Source organism: Mobula birostris, chromosome 17, assembly GCF_030028105.1.
Source record: "Mobula birostris isolate sMobBir1 chromosome 17, sMobBir1.hap1, whole genome shotgun sequence".
NCBI lineage: Eukaryota > Metazoa > Chordata > Chondrichthyes > Myliobatiformes > Myliobatidae > Mobula > Mobula birostris.
In genome coordinates, this window is record NC_092386.1 from 9,398,259 (window position 1) to 9,423,442 (window position 25,184).

Below are 25,184 nucleotides of genomic sequence, written 5' to 3' on the forward strand. Positions count from 1 at the left end.
CCATTGGTCTCATCCGTTCAATCCGTCGGATTCTGTCTTCACATGCTGGGATAGACGACTCCCTATCTCACCGAGGGTTTGGTAGACCCGTCGGCTACCCTCACCTGGTTTAGCCGGCTTGTCAAAGCCGTTGTCCAGGATGTGGCCGCTGTTGCATGCAAACAGCTACGGGGAGCCACAGGCAACAGCCGAGTGCCAGGTGGGGACCAAAGGTGGACTAACCGCCTTGAAAAGGACGCAATAGACAGAGGTGGAGGCTATGTTTCCAGTGATGGGAAAGTCTTGGACCAGAGGGCACGGCCTCAGAATATTAGGGCGTCCCTTTAGAATAGAGATGAGAAGGAATTCCTTAAGCCAGAGGGTGGTGAATCTGTGGCAGCTGTGGAGGCCGAGACATTGGGGATATTTAAAGTTGAGGTTGATAGGTTCTTGATTACTAAGAGCAAAAGTTTGCAGGAGAATATGGCTGAGAGGGAAAATAAATCAGCCATGATCAAATGGCAGGGCAGACACGATGCGTGAATAGCCTAATTCTGCTATATCTTATAGACTTGTACACACTTAAACAAGTCTAATGACAAAGCAGAAAAACAAGTAAAAAAAAGATTCAAAGGTTCATTTTATTATAAAAGTGTGTACGCAGAACACAACTGAGGTTTGCTTTCTCCAGATAGCCATAAAATGTCATAAGAGAGCCATAAGATAAGAAAGATTAAAATGTACTATTAAAATCAACTCATTTTATTAGAATATTTTCTGGCTTTATACAGATTTTAACTTACCAGCAGGGGGACAGGATCTTCAAGATAATAACCTTCCACAATCTGTTCTTTCCTATAGTGCTCAATGATTTCCTCTATGCTACAATAAAGTAATCATAGTTTTAAATTAACAGCTTAAAAATACTAACAGTACTAAATGTTTTAAATTATTGCAACAAAAATTCAAAATAACGGCTCTCAAATAACTGAATTTCAGTTAGTAATTTTTCATCAGAATCCTGAAGTAAAGATACTTCAAACACAAGAAAACACCAGAAATAGAACAAACAAGAGAAAATCTGTAGGTGTTGGAAATCCGAGCAACACACACAGAATGCTGGTGGAACTCAACAGGCCAGGCAGCATGTATGGAAAAAAGTACAGTCGCTGTTTCAGGCTGAAATCCTTCGGCAGGACTGGAGAAAAAAAGCTGAGGAGCAGATTTAAAAGGTGAGGGGAGGGCAGAAAGAAACACCAGGTGGTAGGTGAAACCTCGATTGGGGGGGGGGGGGAGAATGAAGTAAAGAGCTGGGAAGTTGATTGGTGAAAGAGACAGAAGGTCACAGAAGTAAAAAGGGGAAAGTGCACCTAAGGGAGGAGATGGGTGGGCAAGGAGATAGGGTGAAAGAGGGAAAAGGTGATGGGAAATGGAGAAGTGAGGGCATTACCGGAAATTTGAGAAATTGATGTTCATGCCATCAGGTTGAAGGCTACACAAACGGAATACAAGGTGCTGTTCTCCAACCCAAGTGTGACCATATCCCAACAGTGGAGGAGGCCATGGATGGATATATCGGAATGGGAAGTGGAATTAAAATGGGTGGCCACACCGAGAGCACTGAACACAGCAAATGACCCCAATAAACTCACAGGTGAAGGGTCACCTCACCTGGAAGAACTGTTTCGGGCCCTGAGTGGTAGTGATGGAGGTGGTGTAGAGGCAGGTGCAGCACTTGTTCCACTTGCAAGGAAGAGAACAACTTTGGCTTATGGAGACAGATTGAGAAAGGGTTGTCAGAAATAGACTAAGTGAACATACAGGCAGGGTAGAAGTTAGAGACAAAGTTAATGAAATTGACGAGCTCAGCATTAAAAAGCACCAATGTTGTTGTCAATAGCAGAGGAAGAGTTGGGGGAGCATTACCAGGTCCAGAGGAACATTGTTTTGTTTGGTTGTATATACGTACAGTCAGATGACTTTAAGATCCTCTGGTGTAAAGGTATTCGTTTTTAATGTGTTTTTTTAAAACTTAGTTTAATACGGACTAATATAATGCAAGTAGTAACTACTTGTCAATTAAGTTAATTAGGTAACCAGGTAGAAAAGGTCATCTGAATAGATGGCAAATATTGTCAGGGAGAGTTGAATTATTCTTCGGCAGATTCCAAGGTGTTTATGATCATAGAACTTTTGAATATTTACAAAGTGAAGCCTGAAGAATGTATAAAAGGGCGCAAGTATTTCAAAAGCTTGGCTGGCCAGGTAATGTGTTTTAGTTGCTACGCTTATGGGTAGCTGGAAATCAGTACGACTCACTGTAATCACATCTGTCTTAAACACAAATTGCAGGATGGTAATGAGCTGAACAACAATGGCATTCACATCCAATGGCTCTCACATGAATTATAATTTTCAGCTTTATCTGAACTCACTTTGTAAAAGTAAAACATAATTTGGTTACCTGTTGTAATACCGGCCACCCATCATAAACTGATTGTTTGGTGTTGGAGATATTTTAAATCGTTGAATGTTTTCATTTGTCCGAAAATATAGAGAGTAATCGCCTGGTGTGTTATCTGATGGTCTTACAAGAAAGCTACTTATTTTGCCCACTGTAACAAAAGAAATCAAATTATTCTAATTACATTTTTAAAACAAAATAACAAATCCTGAATTGGACTTTTAGTGAGCTAAACCAATTTATATTTAAGGTTTAAATAATCCATAACAGTACAATGAAAGTAACAGCCAGAATACATACCACAATCTAGGTAACATTTTAAAATCTTATTATTTAGCTTCTTTTTACTTAGGTCAGATCTTGGTAAAACTGAAAGACTCAGCAAATTTACCTAAAAGAAGAATAATTCTTACATATAGGAAACTTGTTTGCAGCTTGGATGAAAGTTGAGTTGTGTGCAACATGAAAACTTTTATAGAATCATAGAAAAGCACAGCACTGAAACAGGCCCTTCGGGCCGTCTAGACCACACCAAACAATTTAATCTGCCTACTCCCACTGACCTGCTCCGGGAATATAGCCCTCCATATCCCTACCATGTACCTAACTTGTGTTAAATATTGAAATCGAGCTTGTATGCTCCGCTTGTGCTGGCACCTCGTTCCACACTCTCACGATACTCTGAGTGAAGAAGTTTCCCCTCGTGTTCCCATTAAACTGCTCAGCTTTCACCCATAACCCATGACCTCTGGTTGTATTCCCACCCAACCTCAGCAGAAATGGGGTGAAATCATGGTAAGAACTTGAAAACTCCAAAGTTCAGAAAAAAGAATTGTGTCAACTTTAATACAACAGATAAATTTTATTATGGCAGTTACTGCTTTTGGCTTAAAGATGACTAATTGCAAGAAATTGAAGTTACAGAAATTATTCTTTTTATGGAGAAGAATAATGCACCAATTGGCGACACGACATGAGAATATTTGAGTATCTGTCCAAAGCCAAGTGTGAATCTTTTGCACAATGGTTTTTAATTACATTTAAGTAAAGATGAAGATATTGAAAGATTTATTTTTACAAATTACAGTATTGCCCAATAACTGCAGACTCTTCTTTAAGCAAAAGCAGTTTCAGTCAGTTATAATGAAGCACTTTGATAGAGCAAAGGGAACAAATTATCAAGATGCCTCAAAAATAACATCATTTCTATGTCACTAAATGACATTATCTGTAATAATCAGTACCTGTCATTAATAGATTATATGCCTCTTGCTTTGATATCTTCCCACGAAACCAACTGAAAAACAATTACAAAATTTAAAAAATTGTTTCAATAGAATTACCAACACAAGTAGCATTCTACTGAGTTACCTTGCAGAGCTAATGGTGTGAAAAATTTGTTGCACAGCAAATGAGTTGCACGTGATGTTCACTTCATAATTTTTACATGTTGGAAAGATGTAGATACAGCATAACTTTGCTCAGAGATACTCATGAGAAATGTTGAAGACATCACCCACATCCCTAAACAGGATATAGCTTACTCCTACCTAAATTAACCCAATTAGGCCCTTGAGTCTGTTCCACAATCCCCTTCTAGTACACATAGACACAAACACAGGAATGTTTTAACAGCCCTGTACATTAACGCGTTAAAAATTTCCAAAGACTTGCAGCCCTCAATAGAATTCCTTATCTGTCTTAAGTGGCTGATCCCTTATGCTGAAACTATGGTTCCTAATTCTAGTTATGTCCATAAACCCACACAAAGCCAATACACTCCAAGTATTCAGTCAATCTTCTTCATAATCTGATACTTCAATAAAAGTCACCTCTCATTCTCCCATATTATGAGTACAGGTGCAACCTGGTCAGTCCTCAGAGTAACCTCCTCATCCCACGAATAAACCTCATGAGCCTTCTCTTTACTGTCTCCTCTCTGAGTATATCTTACCTTGAATATGAAAAGCAAAACGATGCAGTGCTGTAGGAGAAGTTTCACCACTGCCTTATAAAGTTTCAATCAAAACTTCCCTACTTTTATGCTCCATAACCCTTGCAATAAAAAGCTGTTCTATTGGTCTTCCTAATTACTTGCTGCACCTGCATGCCAATCCATGATGCTTCATGAACTCAAGACTTCCAGATCTCTCGGCACCAAAGCATCTTGTAGCCTAACTCCCTAACAGGTTCCAAATGGAATTTAAGAACTTCTACACTTTGATTTCTTCTCACAGGAAGGTATGTTTTTTGTTTTGTTTTATTCAAAGCTTACGTTTAGTTCCAAAGGTGCCATGTGAACGTTAGCTGCACGTTAATGCTATTGCTCCAATGCTTCAAATTACATTTCAGATTTATAATTTATGAAATAATTCTAAGGAAAATTCTTTGCTAATTCTCAATATAGAAAATTTGATTTTACAAGTATAAAAGTTTGAGTACTGCTTTTCATTCTACAGCAAAAAGATCTAGTTTTATATTTATTGAAATTTATCAATTTTGGTCAATATAGGAATACATCTCAGCAAGTACGAACATTAGAAGCCAGAATTTAAAATGCAATGTATAAAGCTAATTATTCTTTATCATTGAAAGTGAGATTCAGAACTTTTATCATACTCGTTGTACTATTTATGAATAGTTTATCTCCCCCAATGTTTTCAAGACAGGCATGACACTTGTTATACTTAAAACTATATTAATGAAAAAATAACTATCTTACATTTTTCCTTCATGTGGATCTTCTTCACGGTCCTGTAAAATAGACCAGATTTGAGGCTCAGTTCCTTGGCATTTTCAAGACAGAGTTTTAGATATTTGAGGTATCAAGAAAGAGAGTTAGTGCTGGATAGTGAAACTGAGGTAAAAGTCTGAATCTCAATGAACGGCAGAGCAGGCTTGCAGGTCCTACTGGCTTATTTCTGCTTCTACTTTTTATGCTCCTTTAAATGTTTGCCCGAAACAAATCCTTACTAGGGGACTGGCGCGCAGCAACAGAACTTTTCATTAGTTATGCACTGACACAGGTATACTAATAGCAGCTTGAGCAACAGGTGGAAATGAATTGGAAGAGAATGTTTGGACACGGATCTTATCACTGACTACCTCCACAAATTTTGCCTCTCTTTGGGCACCAAAAAAAAGCAATTTTGGCTCTCTTATACTAACCAGTACAATTGTCAGGTCAAAAATATAAAGTATACTCAAAGTAGCACATCCTGTCATCAACACCAAATCTTTCTCATACATATTTAGAATATCAGTAATAAAATCTCCACATGCATGGTTGACAAAACATGTCTAACCAGCATAATGTAATGTGCGATGCAAATTTTAAACTTATCAAATTAACCACACTTGCCAAGATACAAGCAGTAACAGAATTGCACGTTCCAACCAGGTCCATATGTTGGCACACTAAAAACACTTCGATGCTGCACTTACTTGGATCCAATGTACATAACATGCTACACAGGCTGCACACAGAATTACTCACTTTACATTCTCAGGCATCAAACCAGGCAACACAAAACAGCCTACACTACTACTGCCAATAATGGCAAGAAAAAAAAAGTCACACTTCATCAACTGGTAACAAGTCTGTTCAAATTTTTTAAGAGATTAGAAGGTTGCCTGAAGTTCATAAGCTTCTGGAAGAGACAAGAGGACATGGAGTTAATTCCCTGCACAGCAAAGAAAATAGGCCAAACATTAGAATATTCCAGTTATGTTTCTACACTACTATATTATAACACCAGACTCTGAATACAACCCTGACAAACGTGGCTTAGTCTGAACAGACTAAGATCTAATTATGGTCATTTCAAAGTGATACTACTAATAAAAGCTAGAAGAGTTTGCAACTGTGCAGACATGGAAGATGAACACTACACAATGACCAAGTGCTGGATCTAAATATTTATATCTATGACACATGAAAATGATTTTTTCAAAGTAAATGATGCAAAATCAGGTGGAGATATGACAGACTACAGATCTGGAATCTGGAGCAACGAATGAGGTGCTGGAGGAACTGAGTGGGTTGAGTAGTATCTGTGGGATATGCTCTCACCTCACAGAGTTCCTCCAGAACATTGTTTGGTGCTACAGGAAACAAAAAGGGGGAGGAAAAAGAGCCTTGCACATCTCTAAAACATTTAAAGCCTGTTAAATTAGCTTACTTTTAGGTTTTTTTTTAAATTGTTAAAAATTTATTTGGCATGCTTCTCAACCATATACCTCTTATCTTTCCCTTCTCCTCATCTACTCACCCACACCACTATAGCCAGACTGAGCAAAGACACATTTCCTCATGTTGTCACCTTCACATCAGCATCCACGCTCACTGCACTAGCCACCACAATTTCTTTTTTTTTTTTGGAGACGTAATGTAAAGATTTTTACTTCTCATGTATGTGAAGGATGTAAGGAATAAAGTCAATTCAATTACTACAATCAGACTCCTAGCTTCACAGCATTTTAATTGCATTGATTTTCCACTTAGCTGCTTCACATTTACAAGAAATGTAACCTATTCATCCCCTTTTTTTAAATTTTATTTTTATTTGGATAAGGAATTCACAAATATCATGTACTTTTTACACACATATAACCTTTTCCATTTTTTTATATGTATAAAACTACAATTATTTATACATTCTTAAGTATACATTGAGATGATATAAAAGGAAAATAAACATTTAAATAGATAATTATGTACTGTGGTAAATCTAACCTATTAGGCTAAGTAATGGAATTAGTTGTTAAGAAAAATGGTAATAATAGTTTCCATATAACCCTTCTGGACCATTTCCACTGGTCCAAAATGTTGTATATAAGCCTATGTATCAACCATTGTAGGTGTTTATATCCTAATTTGTTCATGCTTGCTCCTGCCCGCAGACATAATTATCCAATCCCTATGTACTTATTTACTTAATTTTTTCATTTTTTTATCCCTTTCCCAAATCTTTCCCTTTACTTGTGTTAATTCTCTATTTTCCAAAAGAAAACAAAAAAAACAAACATTTAGACTAGGGGTGCTTACGTTAGCAATATTACTGTGTTGATGAGAAAAGCAGTATAATCATTAGGAGAGTCATCTAAAGTCTGCTCGCATCGGGGTTATATATTCAATCCATTTATTCCAGATTTGATAAAATTTTTCTTTTTGAGTTCTCAGGGAGTAAGTCAACTTTTCCATTTTAAATATTTCCAAGATAATTTCGTACCAATCTTCTAATGTAGGTGGTATTGGATTTAGCCATTTTCTAGTGATTGATTTCTTACTTGCCGCTAAGAGGGCCTGCAGCAACTTTATATCTTCCTTCTGTTCAAGAAACAATACATGCCCCAAATAGAGCGTCTCAAAGTTCAGAGGTATCTGGGACCTAAGTACCTTAACTAATGTTCTATGAATACCTTCCCAAAATAGACTTAATTTAGGGCAATCCCAAAAAATATGAAAATGATTTGCCTCCTTGGAGCCGCACCTTCTCCAACACATCACATTTGTATCTTTATATTTTTCCTGATATGGGGTCTTGAAGTATCTTATAATGTTTTTCCAACAATGTTCTCTCCAAGTCAAAGAATTAGTCGAGGACCATTGAAAGCTGCAGATTTTCCCCCAAGCCTCCTCTGAAAGTACCAACCCCGCTTCTTTCTCCCACTTCTCTTTAATATACAGTGTATTTACATTTTTAGCATGGGAGGGTGCATTATATAATCGAGAAACTGATTTACTAGGTATTGAACTGTAAGCCGAATTCAGAATCTTGAAAAATTCTAATTCTACTGTTGATAGGTCCGTATATCTACAACTCTGGTTAACATAGTTTCGTACTTGAAGGTACCTAAAAAAGTCATTACGTTCTAGTCCATGTTTGTCCTGCAGGATTTGGAAACTTTGTAATACTCTTTTATCTATAAATGAGAGGTAGGTTGTAAGACCTTTCTTTATCCATAGCTCAAATCTTTTATCTCCTCTGTTGGGAAGGAATTCGGTATCATATGCACACCATCTAAAGAGTTTTAACATGTTATTAATTCCACATGAATTAACCACCTTCTGCCATACTTTTAATGTAAGATTTATCCAAGCATTTTTAAATTTTTCCAACTGGGCCATCAATCCTTTGTCAGCTATTGAGGCCTGAAGAGGAAAACTGTCAACTAATCCAAATTCTATTTCCTTCCATCTAGCCTTATATTCCCTGTTACACCAATATAACAGAGGGGTTATCTGTGAGGCATAAAAATAATTTCTCAGGCAAGGAAGAACCATACTTCCTCCTTCCTTCCCTAACTGTAAGGTGTTATATCGAATTCTAGGTTTCTTTCCTTGCCAAATGAAGCGGGAAATCCATTTGTCCCATTCCCTGAGCCACCACAATTTCTAACATCTTCAACACAATAACACTAGCAGACAGTTCTCACATTTTTCAGCATTCTGAAGGACTTGGTCCTAGCGTAACTATTTCATTTATAGTTCCACCTTTGCATATGCTCATTCCCTCTCAGCTACCTTCCCAAACAACCAGAGGATACAACAAAAGAATAACACTGATGAGTTCCCCAAGCTAACAATCAAGCCCATCTTTATTACTCCTGTAAAAGATATTTATGGTAACTGAAACAAATACAAGAAATAAACACAAGAATATCTGCAGATGTTGGAAATCCAAAGCAACACACACAAAAAGCTGGAGGAACTCAGCAGGTCAGGCAGCATCTATGGAAATTAATAAACAGTTGGCGTTTTAGGGTGAGACCCTTCTTCAGGACTGAGAAGGAAGGGGGAAGACATCAGAATAAAAAGTGGGGTAAAGGGAAGGAGAATAGCAGGAGGGTGGTGGATGAAGCCAGGTGGTGGGAAAGGTCAAGGGCTGGAGAAGAAGGTATTTGATAGGAAAGGGGAGTGGACCACAGGAGAAAGGGAAAGAGGTAAAGATATGCAGAGTGGTAGGATCCTTTTGGAGATTGTGGAAGCTGCGGAGGGTAACGTGTTGGATGCAGAGGCTTGTGGGGTGGTAGTACATTACACAACTGACATTTCATAAATCATTAAAGTTTTTGTAGAAATTGTCTTTTTTTTTAATATAGATACATTTGAGCCACACTGCCCAGCAACACCTGACAACCTCAATTTAACCCTATCCTAATCACGGGACAACTTTCAAAGCCCTATTGACCTACCCAGTATGTCTTTGGACAGAGGGAGGACCCATAAGAAACCCACGCGTTCTACACGGAAGTTGTACAAACTCCTTTCCGATGACGCGGGGTTGAACAACCCTAGCTGTAATAGCGTTACTTGTATGGTATAAATGTTTATATTGTTATGCTATCATGGCGCCCCAATATGTCATATGTAAAGTAATGTACAAGTTTAATAACACTGAAAAGAGGGAGCTGAATTAAAGGTAAATTATGTGATCATAAGAGGGAGACATCATTCCATTTGCTTCTTTAAAAAAGTGAAGCCTTCCCTACCATGCAGAAACAACTCACTATGGGTCAAAAAAATTACAAACATTTATACCATACAACTAATGATTACATCCAACAAGGAACCAATCAATTAACCAATCATGACATTCAATTACATTTACAATAGCGAGAATCAGAGTTAGACTGATCCAACACAGAAACAGGCCCTTCGGCCTGAGTGCATGCTGACCATCAAGTACGCTAACACACTATTTTTCACAGATACCCAACAATCTCTCTAGATTTTACCACTCATTAAGGACAAGTTACAGTGACCAATTAACCTAGCAAGCCATACAGCTTTGGAGTGCAGGAGGAAACTGAGCTCCAGGAGAAAACCCACTGAGACACAGTGACAGCATGCAAACTCCATGTGGACAGCACCTCTAAGACTAGCTGAATTATTGTGCTTTATTAAGCTTGAGGGAAAAAAACCTGAAAAGAGAATGAATTATAGAAATAATTGAATCAAAAGGTTCTAATTTATAAAACACAAAGGGGTGCAATACAATAAAACATTTTGTACATTAATTGGACAACATGTGCATCTGATTTAAACAACATAAGACAAAACACTTGTCTATAATTCTCTATACACAGATATTTTGCATATATTGAAGCACCAATTATTGTAAAACAAGCCATTCACTGCCTTGTTTGCCATTTGTCCTGGATGTAATCATTTTTCATCTTGTTTTTAATGAGACTAATACACCATTATCAATACATTTCTGAAACGAGATGTTAGAAATCCTGAGCAATACATACACAAAATCCAGCATTATGTAACCCAAGCAACACAATGAATTACTTTTACGTAATTGTTCCAAAATGTACAACATGTAACATAATAAACAGGTAAAGGGAATATGTTCTTAGAATAAAAACTATGTTGAATTCATGTTGTGAGAACAAATAAAACAGTGTAAACTTCAGTAAGATTTTAGCTACTCACCACTTCCTCTACCAAATCTTCCACAATGAGGCCTTGCTCGTCAGTTCGCAAATTAGTCACCCACATCCATCCATCATCTAGTTCATTATGAACAATAAACATATCCCCCTTCAGAAAGCTGCACAAATAAAACAAGACCCATTAATGTAAACCAGAATTCTGTTTAAAATGACAATCTAAAATCTGGAAACAAAACCTTTGTCAAAATCTGAGACACTTATTGACCGGAAGGAGAAATATGGCAGTATGTGATACTTCCCATGTATCGTAAAGTAGCATAAGCATCTTAATTTTCATCTGAACAATCACATGCTCATACAGAAAAGTGATTTCGATGTTGTCTTAGGGAATAATCATTATTTTGTTAAATGTAATTGCAGAAGCAGTGAAGGCAGGTTCAAATTCAGCATTCAAAAGTAAACTGTGTAACTATCTGATATAAAAAGAACTTCCGGGGAATGGGATTAGTATGTTTATTCCTGCATAGAGCTGGTCTAGACTTGCATGGCCTCCTTCCGTCACCTAACCTGTGATTAACATTGACCTTCCTGGCTTTCCCTAATTCCATCATGTGCTAACCCTACTGCCTTTCCATTCACTGAGCACCACCCCGATGATGTCAGCAAACCTGTTGACAAAGGTGGCAGCATTGTGGTCTGGCAAAGCCACCCCTATTGTGCAGACAGTTGCTCCCAGACACACCTCATACCCCTCATGATTCTACAAGCAAACATCAGGCCATGGGAACTTGCCTCCTACAAGGACTCTATTTCATTCTCCCATCCACCCTGCAGCTTAAGTATTCTTAACTCCTTTCCAGTTCCCGACCTGAAATATTAACTCCGTTTCTCTTCCCACACTTGCAGCCTGGCCTGCTGAGTATTTTGAGCATTATATGATTTTGTTTTAGTTTCAACACCAGCTTTTTTAGTTGTTGACTTCCAGTATCTGTTGTTTCATCCTGACTAGAATTCAACTGGGAAACCAAAACATGCAGTAATAGATCAAATATTACATTAAAAACTACAGCTGTATAAGAGAATAGTAAATACAAGAGATTCTGCAGATGTTGAAAATCTACAGCAACACACAAAATGCTGAAGAAACTCAGCCAGGCAGCAATCTGGAGAGGAATAAACAGTTGACGTTTCAGGCCAATACCCTTCATAAAGGCCTGGATAAGAGAATTAATTTGCAGACTTCTTCTGACAGCAGTTAGATTATCACAGCCGTGAAAGAAATGTAAAACAAATGTACATACTAACTAGCTGTAAGAACCCCATATTAAACCAAGATTACTATTACACAGCATCACGAACAATCCAAAACATTTTAATTTTAGGTTCTTCCACATATTACAACAAATTATGCCAAGTTTACAGCTTAATGGTTTCCCAATGAAGTGTGAGAAAATGATTTTCACAATTCAGCAGCTTTTACTGAACTTTAATTTTAGGCTAGAATAAAAGAAACAGAGTCCAGGAGCAAAACTCCAAATAAAGAGTTTTGCCAATTTAAACTAAAGCAATAAAAATTAACAAGTTAGCAAGGTCAATTAACTCTTTCAAGCAGTTCTCAAGATAGTGTTATTTCACTGGCCACAAATAGCAATGTTGATAGATTAAACTAGTCAAGGATTCATACACAGTTCACCAAATTAAACTTCTGGTATCCCAGAAAAAATCAGTTAGTTGCAGCATTAATACAAAAGTGTACCCGTTTCTGTGTATGGTTAGCCCTACTGCATTTGGTACGAAATAAAAGTAATGGACCGTTAATATAGGAAGTGTATAAAATCAATGAAATTGTATCCTTGGAGTCAGTAAAATTTAAAATTGCAGAAATTCCAATTATATTTTCTTCAAATTGAGAGGTAATATGATTATCTAATCAAAGTGTACTTAATAATGAAGGGAATAGATAGCTAATGACCTTTAGATGGGGTGGCACGGTAGCGTTGAGGTTAAACGTTATTACAGTGCCAATGACCCGGGTTCAGTTCCTGCTGCTGTCTGTAAAGAATTTGTATCTTCTCCCTGTGACTGTGTGGGTTTCATCCGGGTGCTCTGGTTTCCTCCCACATTCCAAAGGCGGATGGATTAGTAGGTTAATTGGTCCAATGGGTGTAATTGGGCTAGAAGGGCTGTTACCATGTTGAATCTCAAAACAAATAATAAAAATAAAAGAAGGGTTTAGACAGATTATGGAACCTCAGAATTCAACTTGCCTATGATAACCACTAGATTTGTCAAACATGGTAGAAAGCATTCAATGTTTGTAATTCAAAATAGCCTAGTTTCATCCAAGTTGCTTGAATTTCCAGCATCTGCAGAATTCCTCGTGTTTGGTTTTTGAAGTTTTTCACCTTCAAAACTGCAAAAACACATTGGTAGGAAACATGAAGTGTCAGCCCTGAACACAAGAGGGTACTGTTGTTACATTGCTGGGATATGCTTTCAATCAAACTACAGAATAGGAAGCAGTACATGTTTGAGATCATGTGCAAGAATAATTTATCTACTGATAACAAAAACCAACTATGCAGAATTTGAACATATAAAATATAACAGAAATAATTTACATACAGTGCTGTGCAAAAGTCTTAGAGATATCTATATCTGGCAGGAGCAAAAGATGTTGGGAATGGAGAGGATGAAGCACCATGGGAGGGGTGTGGGACAGGTGGCAGAGGAGTGCCAAAGACGGGGGCTGGTGTGAGTGCAGACACACCCAGACCTGAGACTCCAGGCAATGTCATTTGATTCTAAACAATTAGTTTATTGATCATTACAGAATATCTCTCTGGCGCCTCCCACTCCTTCCTCTCTCCCTTCCTCTTTTCTCAACTATGATTCCCTTCTCCTTGCCCTATTCCCACTGTCCGTCCACAATAGAGACCCATATCAGAATCAGATTTATCACTTACTTCTGTCATGAAATGAGTTTTTTTGTGCAGCAGTACAATGCAATACCTAAAATTACAACAGTACTATACAGAAATCTTAGGAACCCTAACTACATAACATGTGCCTAAGACTTTTGCATAGTACTGTATTTGGTAAATGTGATGTATATTGCGTTACATGGATCCAAAATGGATGAAAATGCACTGAGTTTTTAAAATTGCACAATTATTTAAAACACCGACCCATCAAACCAACTGTCAAAAGCCAAACTAGTTGGAGTGATATGGGAACAATAGGAATTCTGCAGATGCTGGAAATTCAAGCAACACACATAAAAGTTGCTGGTGAACGCAGCAGGCCAGGCAGCATCTCTAGGAAGAGGTGCAGTCGACGTTTCAGGCCGAGACCCTTCGTCGACTGCACCTCTTCCTAGAAATGCTGCCTGGCCTGCTGCGTTCACCAGCAACTTTTATGTGTGGAGTGATATGGGAAGTTTCTTCTAGAGTGCAATATAAAAGGAATTAAGGGTAAAAGGCGGCAATATAAACATCAGTTTGGGCAGAGCTCGGGTGACAGCTATGATGCATCTTGGTCAAAGTCAAAGTCAGAATAATATCAAAGTACATATATGTCACCATATATTACCCTGAAATTCATTTTCTTAAGACATTTGCAGTAAAGGAACTGCAATAGAATTTATGAAAACTTTATCAGCATCCGTTAGTCTCCTGAGACCATGGATTTGTGCCTTGGAAGGTTACCAGGGCGCAGGCCTGGGCAAGGTTGTATGGAAGACCGGCAGTTGCCCATGCTGCAAGTCTCCCCTCTCCACGCCACCGATGTTGTCCAAGGGAAAGGCACTAGGGCTGATACAGCTTGGCACCAGTGTCATCGCAGAGCAATGTGTGGTTAAGTGCCTTGTTCAAGGACACAACACGCTGCCTCAGCTGAGGCTCGAACTAGCAACCTTCAGATCACCAGACCGACGCCTTAACCACTTGGCCACGCGCCAAAACAAATGAAAACTATGCATAAACAAAGACGGATGAAGAACCAACTTTCCAAAAACAAATTGAGCAAATAAAATAAATAAAATCGACAACATGAGTTGTGGAGTTTTTGAAAGTGAGTCTTTAGGTTGTGGGATCAGTTCAGTGTTAAGGTAAGTGAAGTTATACATGCTGGTTCAGGAGCCTGCCCAGTGTGGGGTAATAACTGTTCCTGAACCTGTGATGTGGGACACAAGGCTCCTACACCTCCCGTCCAATGATAGTTGTAAATCGCAAGCATGATCTGCATGGTGGGGACCCTTGATGATGCATGCTGCTTTCTTGTGACAGCACTCCACGTAAGTGTGCTCAATGGTGGGGAGCACAGCCCTGTGATGGACTGGACTGTATTTACTGCCTTCTGTAAGGACTAACAAATTTCACAACATATGCCAGATGTATTAAAACCTGATTCAGATTCTACCTGGACAGGAAGCATTTAATACTAATACTTCACACTTTTCAGTTTCACGAATTTTCACATTGGCATTTCTAAGAACTCAAAAATAAAAGTAAATTTCTCTACTCATCTGAAAATAAAATATCAACAACTTACCTAATTTCATCAGTATCTGGCACTTTAGTGTATGGCAGGACAGCACGAACTCTTCGCCTATCCTCAACAGGCTACAATTTTGAAGAAACGATACAAATTATTTTTTTTTTTACAAAACAGAATTAAATCTACATTATTTTCTTTACATTATTCAGTTCCTTTATGACAGATGAACAATTTAAGATACTTCACTCCTACCATGCCTCTGCAACCCATAGTGAAAGAGGGAGAAGTTAGGTTGCCAAATTATATGCAAGTGGACATAAACATAGATAATTTAACCAATTTGTCTGAATTAACAACCAGTCAGGGTGAGGCAGTCACAGACACAACACTGACAAGAGTTCCCCAAGTGTTCTCCTGATTTGTCCAACAAATTAATATTTACAATATCTGCCATCTACAATAGGACGCCACCACCAGGCACATCTTCCCTTCTGCTCTCCACAGAAGTCATTCACTCCACTCATACCTTCCCTCGCTTGGAACTTGCTCCTGTAATTGTAACCACCACCTTCACCACTATCCACGGCCCTAAACAACTTACAACTTTTCTAGGTGAGGTAGTCTATCATGTGAGTTCTGCAGTGTTATTTAATGCATTCAGTGCTCCCAATGTGTCTTCCCCTACATTAGAGACTGTACAAACGGGGTGGAGGGGGGGGGAAAGAGAGGAGAAATAACCGCTTCATCAAATGCCTTCGCTCTATCTTCCAGTGGACAGCTATTTTCATTCCAAATCCCACTCCTGTTCACAGACTGACACACCTGCCCACAGACTCCTCCAGTGTCACAGTTCAGCTAAACACATTAGAGAAAAGGCACCTTATAGTTAGCAAGGGTTCAGGGACAGCAAGGAATCCAAACAATTCTACATCAAGCATTTTTCAGCAACAAATTAAACTTAAGCAAAATACTAAATACTACCTGTGTTTGAACTACCCAAATGTTGGAAATGGCCAGTAAATGTGAATACAACCACGATAAAAAGGAAACATTTTTATGTTCATACTCAAACCCTGATAAGATCCTGTCACACTACTAAACACCAACTCGTCACAGATTCCTTCTCTTTCCTGGGCTCCCATAACAAGCAGGCAAGAATTGAGTACCTGTCATGCAAATACAGCAGCATAGGATTGTACCAGATCTTCCAATGCAGTTTTTCTGTTAGATAGAGGTATATTAGATCTCGTAGCTGTAGGCAAGTTGCTTCCCAATTTCCACACATATCTGCATATGTATGTGCAGAAGGCAGGAGATTGGGGTTGAGGGGGATAATAAATCATCTATGACTGATTGGTAGAGTATTCAATGGGCTGAATGGCCTATTTCTACTCCTGTGTCTTATGGCCGAAATTACTGATCTACAACTTTTAATGAGGCCAACTATCTTCACCAATTTACAACTTCTACCACAATTCTGGGCAATTTTTTTTTAATATAAAGAAACTCAGTGTTCAGCATCAAGGAAGAGAAAGATGGATGTGAAACATCATGTCATCGTAGTTTGCATATAATATATATTATTGCTGTTATAATTTCGAAATTTACCTCTGGAGGTGCTACTGGAAACAAAAGCTTCTCCCCTTTCAATAGGCAGGACACATGACTATAGTAACCAATCAAGTCTGAAAGCGAAGAAAACCGCCGTCCTCCAATGTAATAATCTCCACACATTGCAAAGATCCTGGGATGGGTAAACAATGCAATTGTAAATTCTAAAGGTTACCAAACAATTCAATGATTTATTCCATCTAATCTACATGTAATTCAACTAATCTGTTCAAATAATTTTAACTCAAAAATGTGAGACAGTACATGTGGCATGGGCTAGCAGTTGATAGCAGTTGTGCAGTGGGCACAGTAAAGATTCACAGAAGCAGTTAAGTGATTTTAATGACATTAAATTTTTGGTTATTACAACTAAATAAGCACATTGGACTCCCATTCCCCAGTCTCCAAGCCTTGGCATCAAAATTTCTAAACTGCTCCTCAATAAAAAAAAAAGCGCAAGAAGTGCTTACTGCCTCACCAACTTGTAACAGTGGTAAAGATATTCTGAAACTATTACTCAAAATCTTCTGAGCCCACCTGAAATGCATCTGATGGCTCACATCCAGTTACTATTTAGTTATTGGACATACAACACATTGCAACCCAAGACAGAGCCGCACAACCAATGATTCAGTGTCATCTATTATGCTGAATGGAAAAACTTGCTCATATCTCAATTAAAAATGCAAATTTAACTATATCTATACAATTTCTGTGGATAAAGCTTTTATTTGATGTAACATGGAGAGTCATTTTCAACAAAGATTACAGGCATCCCCTACATCAGACTGTTCAAATAACAGAATTTGACATACAGAATTCATAAATTATCAAAAAATTGAGATATGTAATAAAACTCAACAGTAATTTATTGAAAAATGTATTTTTTAAATAAATATTTGCAATTCTTGACACATTCTTGATTGCAAAACCTTGCATTAAAGAAAATTTAATTAGAGAACACAATGTGCTCCATTTGCCCTGTCGTATCATCACCTATATCATCAGTCCATCAACAGAGGACCAGAAAATTGCAAGCCTCACTCCACTCTTTAAGAAATGAGGAAGGCAGCAGAAAGGAAATTATAGACCAGTTAGCCTGACCTCAGTGGTTGGGAAGACGTTGGAGTCGATTGCTAGCGATGAGGTGATAAGAGTACTTGGTGACACAGGACAAGATAGCGCAAAGTCAGTATGGCTTCCTTCAGGGAAAATCCTGCCAGACGAATCTGTTGAAATTCCTTGAGGAGATTACAAGTAGGATAGATAAAGCGGATGCAGTGGGTGTTGTACATTTGGACTTTCAGAAGGCCTTTGACAAGATGCCACACATGAGGCTGTTTACCAAGTTAAGAGTCCATGGTATTGCAGGAAAGTTACTAACATGGTTAGAGCATTAGCTGATTGGTAGAAGGCAGCAAGTGGGAATAAAAGGATCCTTTTCTGGCTGGCTGCCAGTGACTAGTGGTGTTCCGCAAGGGTTGGTATTGGGACCACTTCTTTTTATGCTGTAAATAAATGATTTAGATGATGGAATAAATGGCTTCATTGCCAAGTTTGCAGATGACACGAAAATTGGTGGAGGGGCAGGTAGTGTTGAGGAAACAGGTAGAATGCAGAAGGACTTAGACAGATTAGGAGAATGGGCAAGAAAGTGCCAAATGAAATACAATGTTGGAAAATACATGGTCATGCATTTTGGTAGTAGAAATAAATGTGCGGACTATTTTCTAAACGGGGAGAAAATCCAAAAATCTGAGATGCAAAGGGACTTGGGAGTCCTTGTGCAGAACACTCCGAAGGTTAACTTGCAGGTGGTGAAGAAGGCAAATGCCATGTTAGCATTCATTTCAAAAGGTCTAGAATACCAGAGCAAGGATATGATGCCGAAGCTTTATAGCACACTGGTGAGACCTCACCTTCATTACTGTGAATGGTTTTGGGCTCCTCATCTTAGAAAAGATGTGCTGGCATTGGAGAGGGTCCAGAGGTGGTTCACAAGGATGATTTCAGGAATGAAAGGGTTATTATACAAGGAACGTTTGACGGCTGTGGGTCTGTACTCGCTGTAATTCAGAAGGATGAGGGGGGATCTCATTGAAACCTTTTGAATGTTGAAAGGCCTTGACAGAGTAGGTGTGGAAAGGATGTTTCCCATGGTGGGAGAGTCTAGGACAAAAGGGCACAGCCTCAGCATAGAGGGGTGCCCTTTCAAAACAGATGCAGAGAAATTTCTTTAGCCAAAGGGTGGTGAACTTGTGGAATTTGTTGCCACATGCAGCTGTGGAGGCCAGGTTGCTGGATGTAATTAAGGCAGAGATTGACAGGCTCTTGATCAGACATGGCATCAAAGGCTACAGGGAGAAGGCCGGAAACCGGAGTTGAGGAGGAAGTTAAAAAAAAAGAATCAGCCATGATTGAATGGCGGAGCAGACTCGATGGGCCAGATGGCCTAATCCTGCTCCTATGTCTCATGGTCTATAATCAGGTTTATTATCGCTGGCATGTCGTGAAATTTGTGAACTTAGCAGCAGCATTTCAATGCAATACATAATATAGAAAACAAAATAAAATAATAAATAATTATAGTACAAGTATATTGAATAGATTAAAAATTGTGCAAAAAAAAAGTAATATATTTAAAAAAAGTGAGGTATTGTTCAAGGGTTCAATGTCCATTTAGGAATCGGATGTTGGAGGGGAAGAAGATGTTCCTGAATCGTTGAGTGTGTGCCTTCAGGCTTCTGTATCTCCTACCTGATGGTAAAAGTGAGAAAAGGGCATGCCCTGGGTGCTGGAGGTCCTTAATATTGGACACTGCCTTTCTGAGACACCGCTCCCTGAAGATGTCCTGGGTGCTTTGTAGGCTAGTACCCAAGATAGAGCTGACTAGGTTTACAACCCTCTGCAGCTTCTTTCAGTTCTGTGCAGTAGCATCACCCCTCCCCCCCCATACCAAACAGTGATTCAGGCTGTAAGACTGCTCACCACGGTACATCTATAGAAGTTTTTGAGTATATTTGTTGACATAGCAAATCTCTTCAGACTCCTAATGAAGTATAGCTGCTATCTTGCCTTCTTTATAACTGCATTGATATGTCGGGACCAGGTTAGATCCTCAGAGATCTTGACAACCAGGAACTTGAAACTGCTCACTCTCTCCACTTCTGAAACCTCTGAGGATTGGTATGTGTTCCTTTGTCTTGCCCTTCCTGGAGTCCACAATCAGCTCTTTCGTCTTACTGTCGTTGCGTGCCAGGTTGTTGCTGCAACACCACTCCACTAGTTGGCATATCTCGCTCCTATACACCCTCTCATCACCTTCTGAGATTCTACCAACAACAGTTGTATCATCAGCAAATTTATAGATGGTATTGGAGCTATGCCTAGCCACACAGTCATGGGTATATAGAGAGTAAAGCAGTGGGTAAAGCACACACCCCTGAGGTCCACCAGTGTTCACTGTCAGCGAGGAGAAGCTGTTATCATCAATCCGCACAGACTGTGGTCTTCCGGTTAGGAAGTCAAGGATCCAATTGCAGAGGGGGTTACAGAGGCCCAGGTTCTGCAACTTCTCGATCAAGATTGTGGGAATGATGGTATTAAATGCTGAGCTATGATTGATGAACAGCATCCTGACATAGGTGCTTGTGTTGTCTAGGTAGTCTAAAGCCCTGTGAAGAGCGATTGAGATTGCATCTGCCGTTGACCTATTGTGGCAATAAGCAAATTGCAATGGGTCCAGGTCCTTGCTGAGGCAGGAGTAGTCATGACCAACCTCTCAAAGCATTACATCTTTGTTGATGTGAGTGCTACCAGGCAAAGGTCATTAAGGCAGCTCACATTATTCTTCTTAGGCACTGGTATAATTGTTGCCTTTTTGAAGCATGCGGGAACTTCCGCCCGTAGTAGTGACAGATTGAAAATATCCTTGAATGCTCCCGCCAGTTGGTTGGCACAGGTTTTCAGAGCCTTACCAGGTACTCCATTGGGACCTTCCGCCTTGCAAGGGTTCACTCTCTTTAAAGACAGCCTAACATCAGCCTCTGAGACAAATCCCCGAATACAGTCCAGTCCACAGATTCAAAGCAGTCCTGTGTTTCCCTTGTTCATACCTTCTTGGTCCTCACTACTGGTGCTGCAGTCTTCAGTTTCTGCCTATACTCAGGGAGTAGAAGTACAGCCAGGTGATCAGACTTCCAAAGTGAGGGCGTGGAATAGCACTGTAGGCATTCTTGATGGTGGTGTAACAGTGGTCCAGTGTGTTGTTTCCTCTAGTATTGCAAGTGAAATGTTGATGGTAATTGCTTAGTGATATTTTCAGACTAGCCTGGTTGAAATCTCCCAAAACAATGGTGAAGGTGTTAGGGTATGCTGTTTTGTGCATGTTGATCCCATTGCTCTGATCATCTAAAGCCTGAATAACATTGGCCTGAGGTGGAACGTATACTGCTACCAAATTGATCCCGGAGAACTCCGGTGGTAGGTAAAAAGGACAGCACCTAACTGCTAGATATTCCAGGTCTGGTGAGCAGAATTGGGACAGCACTGATATACTTGTGGACCAAGAAGAGTTGATCATGAGGCATACTCCTACACCTCTGCTTTTGAGAGACTCTATAGATCTATCCTGATGGTGTATAGCAAACCCGTTGATCTGAATCGCTGCATCTGGTACAGAAGAGGTTAACTAGGATTCTGTGAAACAAAGGACACACACGGTCCTAATGCCTCTCTGATGCAGCACCCTTGCTCTGAGATCACTGATTTTATTCACCAGAGACTGCACATTTGCCAGCAAGATAGTCTGTATCGTGAGCTTAAAAGCCTGTTTCCTTAAACGCACTTGTATCCTAGATCTACAGCCATGCTTCCTCCATGGAATCCTATGAGGACGCATCCATCCACAGTCAGTATTGTTTCCATCAGTGATTGTTCGTTTAAACGCATTAAGACGTTGACTGTACTGACCTTGGAAGCAGTTGTGCTTTTTAGCTGTATCGGGTTGAAATGAGAATATTTAATCATATCCATTGAGAATTCTGCTGCTACTCGAGACGCCCCTAGGTGTCCTGGAAGTACATCGACCTCCTTCAAATAAGTATCCCATTCAACACATTTACTTGCTCTACTGCTTTCCCAGGTCTTAATCTAAGTTGTGACTCACTTTTGACAATCTTATAGTTGGTAGGATTTTTATATCCATAATTGTAGTCCAATTAAAAACAACAATTTCAAATAATTTGACCAATGTAGAAGTCATTCAAGAGTCAAACTAACAAACTCTTGACTATTATAGGCATTTTTGCTGTCTAAATATAATTCTCAGAATAACTGACTGGACAGTGAAAAAGTGCATTCATTTTGTTATATCAGTCTGCCTAATTAAACAACAGTAGCCTACAATGCAAACTGTAATGGGAATTTTCAAAGAACTGCAAACAAAATATTCAAATAGAACACTGCAGCACAGAAATCGGCTTTTGTGCCGAACATGGACTCTCCGCTCTCTTGGTTTGTCCATCCATACCACCCCGCTCCCATCTCCCATCCCTCCTGCCACATCCCTGGTATTAGATGATCATTACATGTAAAGGTTTAACTTTTCACCTGAAATGATTGACCACGCCTGTTTTACTTAGAAACGAAAGCACAAATGAACCTGGTCTTCGATCACTTTCTCTGATGAGGTAACTTCCTGGTCGACCTGCCTGACTAAGGCGCTCTTCAGCAATCGTACGATCCAGTTTTCCATGATACCACCTGAGGAGGCAAAAATGAATAAATCATTTACACTGTACTAAAAATCATTTTGAATAACTTATTCAAAAGCAATACAGATTCATATCAAATGCGTGGGACAGTTAAAGATTTCTGTTTAAGAATACATTGGAAGGTTGCCAAGGTCAGGAAAACCCTCAATTATTTGCACCTTTTTTGTGACAATGTGCATTACTGCTTTTCATTCTTTATTTGGGATAAAGTTATTAATAAACATACCATTGACAGCCAAACAGCTACTCTTTCTGCAAATTCAGTCAACACAAAAATATTAAATGCAAACAACAGGAATTCTGCAGATGCTGGAAATTCAAGCAACACACATCAAAGTTGCTGGTGAACACAGCAGGCCAGGCAGCATCTGTAGGAAGAGGTGCAGTCGACGTTTCAGGCCGAGACCCTTCGTCAGGATGGCCTGAAACGTTGACTGCACCTCTTCCTACAGATGCTGCCTGGCCTGCTGCATCCACCAGCAACCTTGATGTGTGTAACACAAAAATATTATAATTTTACATAATTTGATTTGTTTTGGGATTAACTCAGTTTGTCTGAAAAATGTGTAAAGTTACTTTGAAACATCATCAGACTGAAAAGGAAAACCAACCGTTGGTGGTAGGGTGGAGATAGGTCTTTACCAGGAGGTGTAAGGTGTTCCTTCCCTCCGCTAGTGTGCAGGTCACCCTCAGGTAAGGTGTAGTACCTGCTTAACCCCTCCACCACCCCTGATCAGGGTCACATGAAGCCTTGGTGAATGGTCATATGAGCAGCTGGTGCATATCACGAGTCCTGGTTATGCAAACAGTGACACCAGGCAGACAATCTCTGAAAAGCATTGATCATAGCTGGGGTCACCCATCTTGACACTACGCGTCAGACAAGAATGGCTGACTGTTTGGTGCGACATGTTAGGAAGGAAGGACTCATCTTGTAAAGACACTGCCCAGAAGGCGGCAATGGCAAACCTCTTCTGAAGAAAAATTGACCAAGTACAACCATGGTTAAAAGACCATGATTGCCCACATCACATGACATGGCACATAATAATGATGATGAATACCCAACGTTGACAATATCAAGACTGTGGCAGAGTTATATCATAGCATACCATAATAGTAAATCTGTGCATTTGAAAGGACAAGCAAACAGTAAATGAATGCTGAAGGTTAAGAGGCTTTAGAACCAAGGGCAGTAGTCAAATAGCAACACCAACACTTGCAGGTTCTCCTTCAAGTCTTATGGCACTGTAAGTAAAATGTTAAATGTGATTCCTTCCTTGGCACATGCCAAATAAAATGTAAGTTTGAAAGATAAAATGGTGTCAGCTTGAAATGAGATAATAGCCTGTTTTCCCCCTTACTAACCAATGTTTTGTCTCTATTTTAAACTCAAATCATTAAGATTAGTTAAAAGTAGTGAAAAATGTTTCCCCCTTAGACACCTGCTGTCTTTATTTTTGAGCGGTGAATCTCTAAGCCAAAAGTTGCAAGAGACAAAATGGGGTCTTTATAAAAGGAGCAGTTTCTTTGTGCAATGGGGGTGGGGGGGGGGGGAGGAGACTGCCTCTTCAGCTAGGTCACAACTAGTGCTAGGAGTTGGGGATAGGGCCAAGGATGTCGAAAGGAAGAGTGAAAGAGAAAGAAGGTGGTGTGATAGGATGCCAGATCCATGCTTCCCTCCGGCATTGCAAAGATTTGCTTATCATTAAGTGGATGATAAGTGTCTGTACTACTCCCTTATTAATATTTTTTTTATTCTGTGTTGCATTTCTTATAATTCTAATAGCGATTTCTTATGGCCTTCAACACTTGTACAGTGCCTCCCTATGTTTGATAATACACATTAAAATGCCCTTAGCTGAATCAGAAAAGAACGTGGAAGAAATTTTCAAAATATAGTGGATTCCGGTTAATAGGGCCATTGATCAATCAGGGCAGGCATTTATTTAGGACAACAGTTAAAGAACAAAAACTGAATCAGGAAAATAAGAGGAATTCCCTGTGTTTATTGAGGACATTATGCCACTTAGTTGGGGAGGAGAGTGTTGCCGAATAGTTTCTTAACTAGCATCAATTGTGTGGCTGTTAAGATACTACACCATGCTTAGAGTGATCAATTATGAGCGTTTGTGCTCAAAAAACAGTGATTTTTGTCACTGATAGTTGGTGAGAAATAAGTAGAAAGACAATTCGGAACTGTTTTGCTAACCAGAGTTTCAAGCATTCAGGCTTAGAAATGCCAGAAACAGTTAGGAGTGAAATGAAAGTATATCACTACTTCAACAAGTTAGGAACTATGAAGGCATCAACAATCAACTTGAATGTTGCAACATTTGGAGGATGCAATCATCTAAAGCATCATATGAAGGCAGTCCATTATCTGCACTAGGTGCTGATTTTGTTCATTTACAGTCAAAAGTACACAGCAGATGAATTCTTCTGTTGATCAC

At 39.3% G+C, this 25,184-nt stretch overlaps 1 protein-coding gene across 1 annotated transcript in view; it reads right to left on the reverse strand.

Moving 5' to 3' along the window:
- The window catches only part of LOC140211499 (ras GTPase-activating protein 1-like), a 122,435-nt gene that overhangs the window by 51,962 nt on the left and 45,289 nt on the right, over positions 1 to 25,184 (reverse strand). The window contains exons 2-9 of the mRNA XM_072281262.1: positions 22,568 to 22,720; positions 16,955 to 17,090; positions 15,401 to 15,471; positions 10,890 to 11,007; positions 5,166 to 5,197; positions 3,688 to 3,740; positions 2,444 to 2,594; positions 783 to 861 (exon numbers count right to left, since the gene is read on the reverse strand). Of these exons, the coding sequence (XP_072137363.1) occupies positions 783 to 861; positions 2,444 to 2,594; positions 3,688 to 3,740; positions 5,166 to 5,197; positions 10,890 to 11,007; positions 15,401 to 15,471; positions 16,955 to 17,090; positions 22,568 to 22,720 (793 nt within the window). The remainder of the gene's footprint in view (positions 1 to 782; positions 862 to 2,443; positions 2,595 to 3,687; positions 3,741 to 5,165; positions 5,198 to 10,889; positions 11,008 to 15,400; positions 15,472 to 16,954; positions 17,091 to 22,567; positions 22,721 to 25,184) is intronic.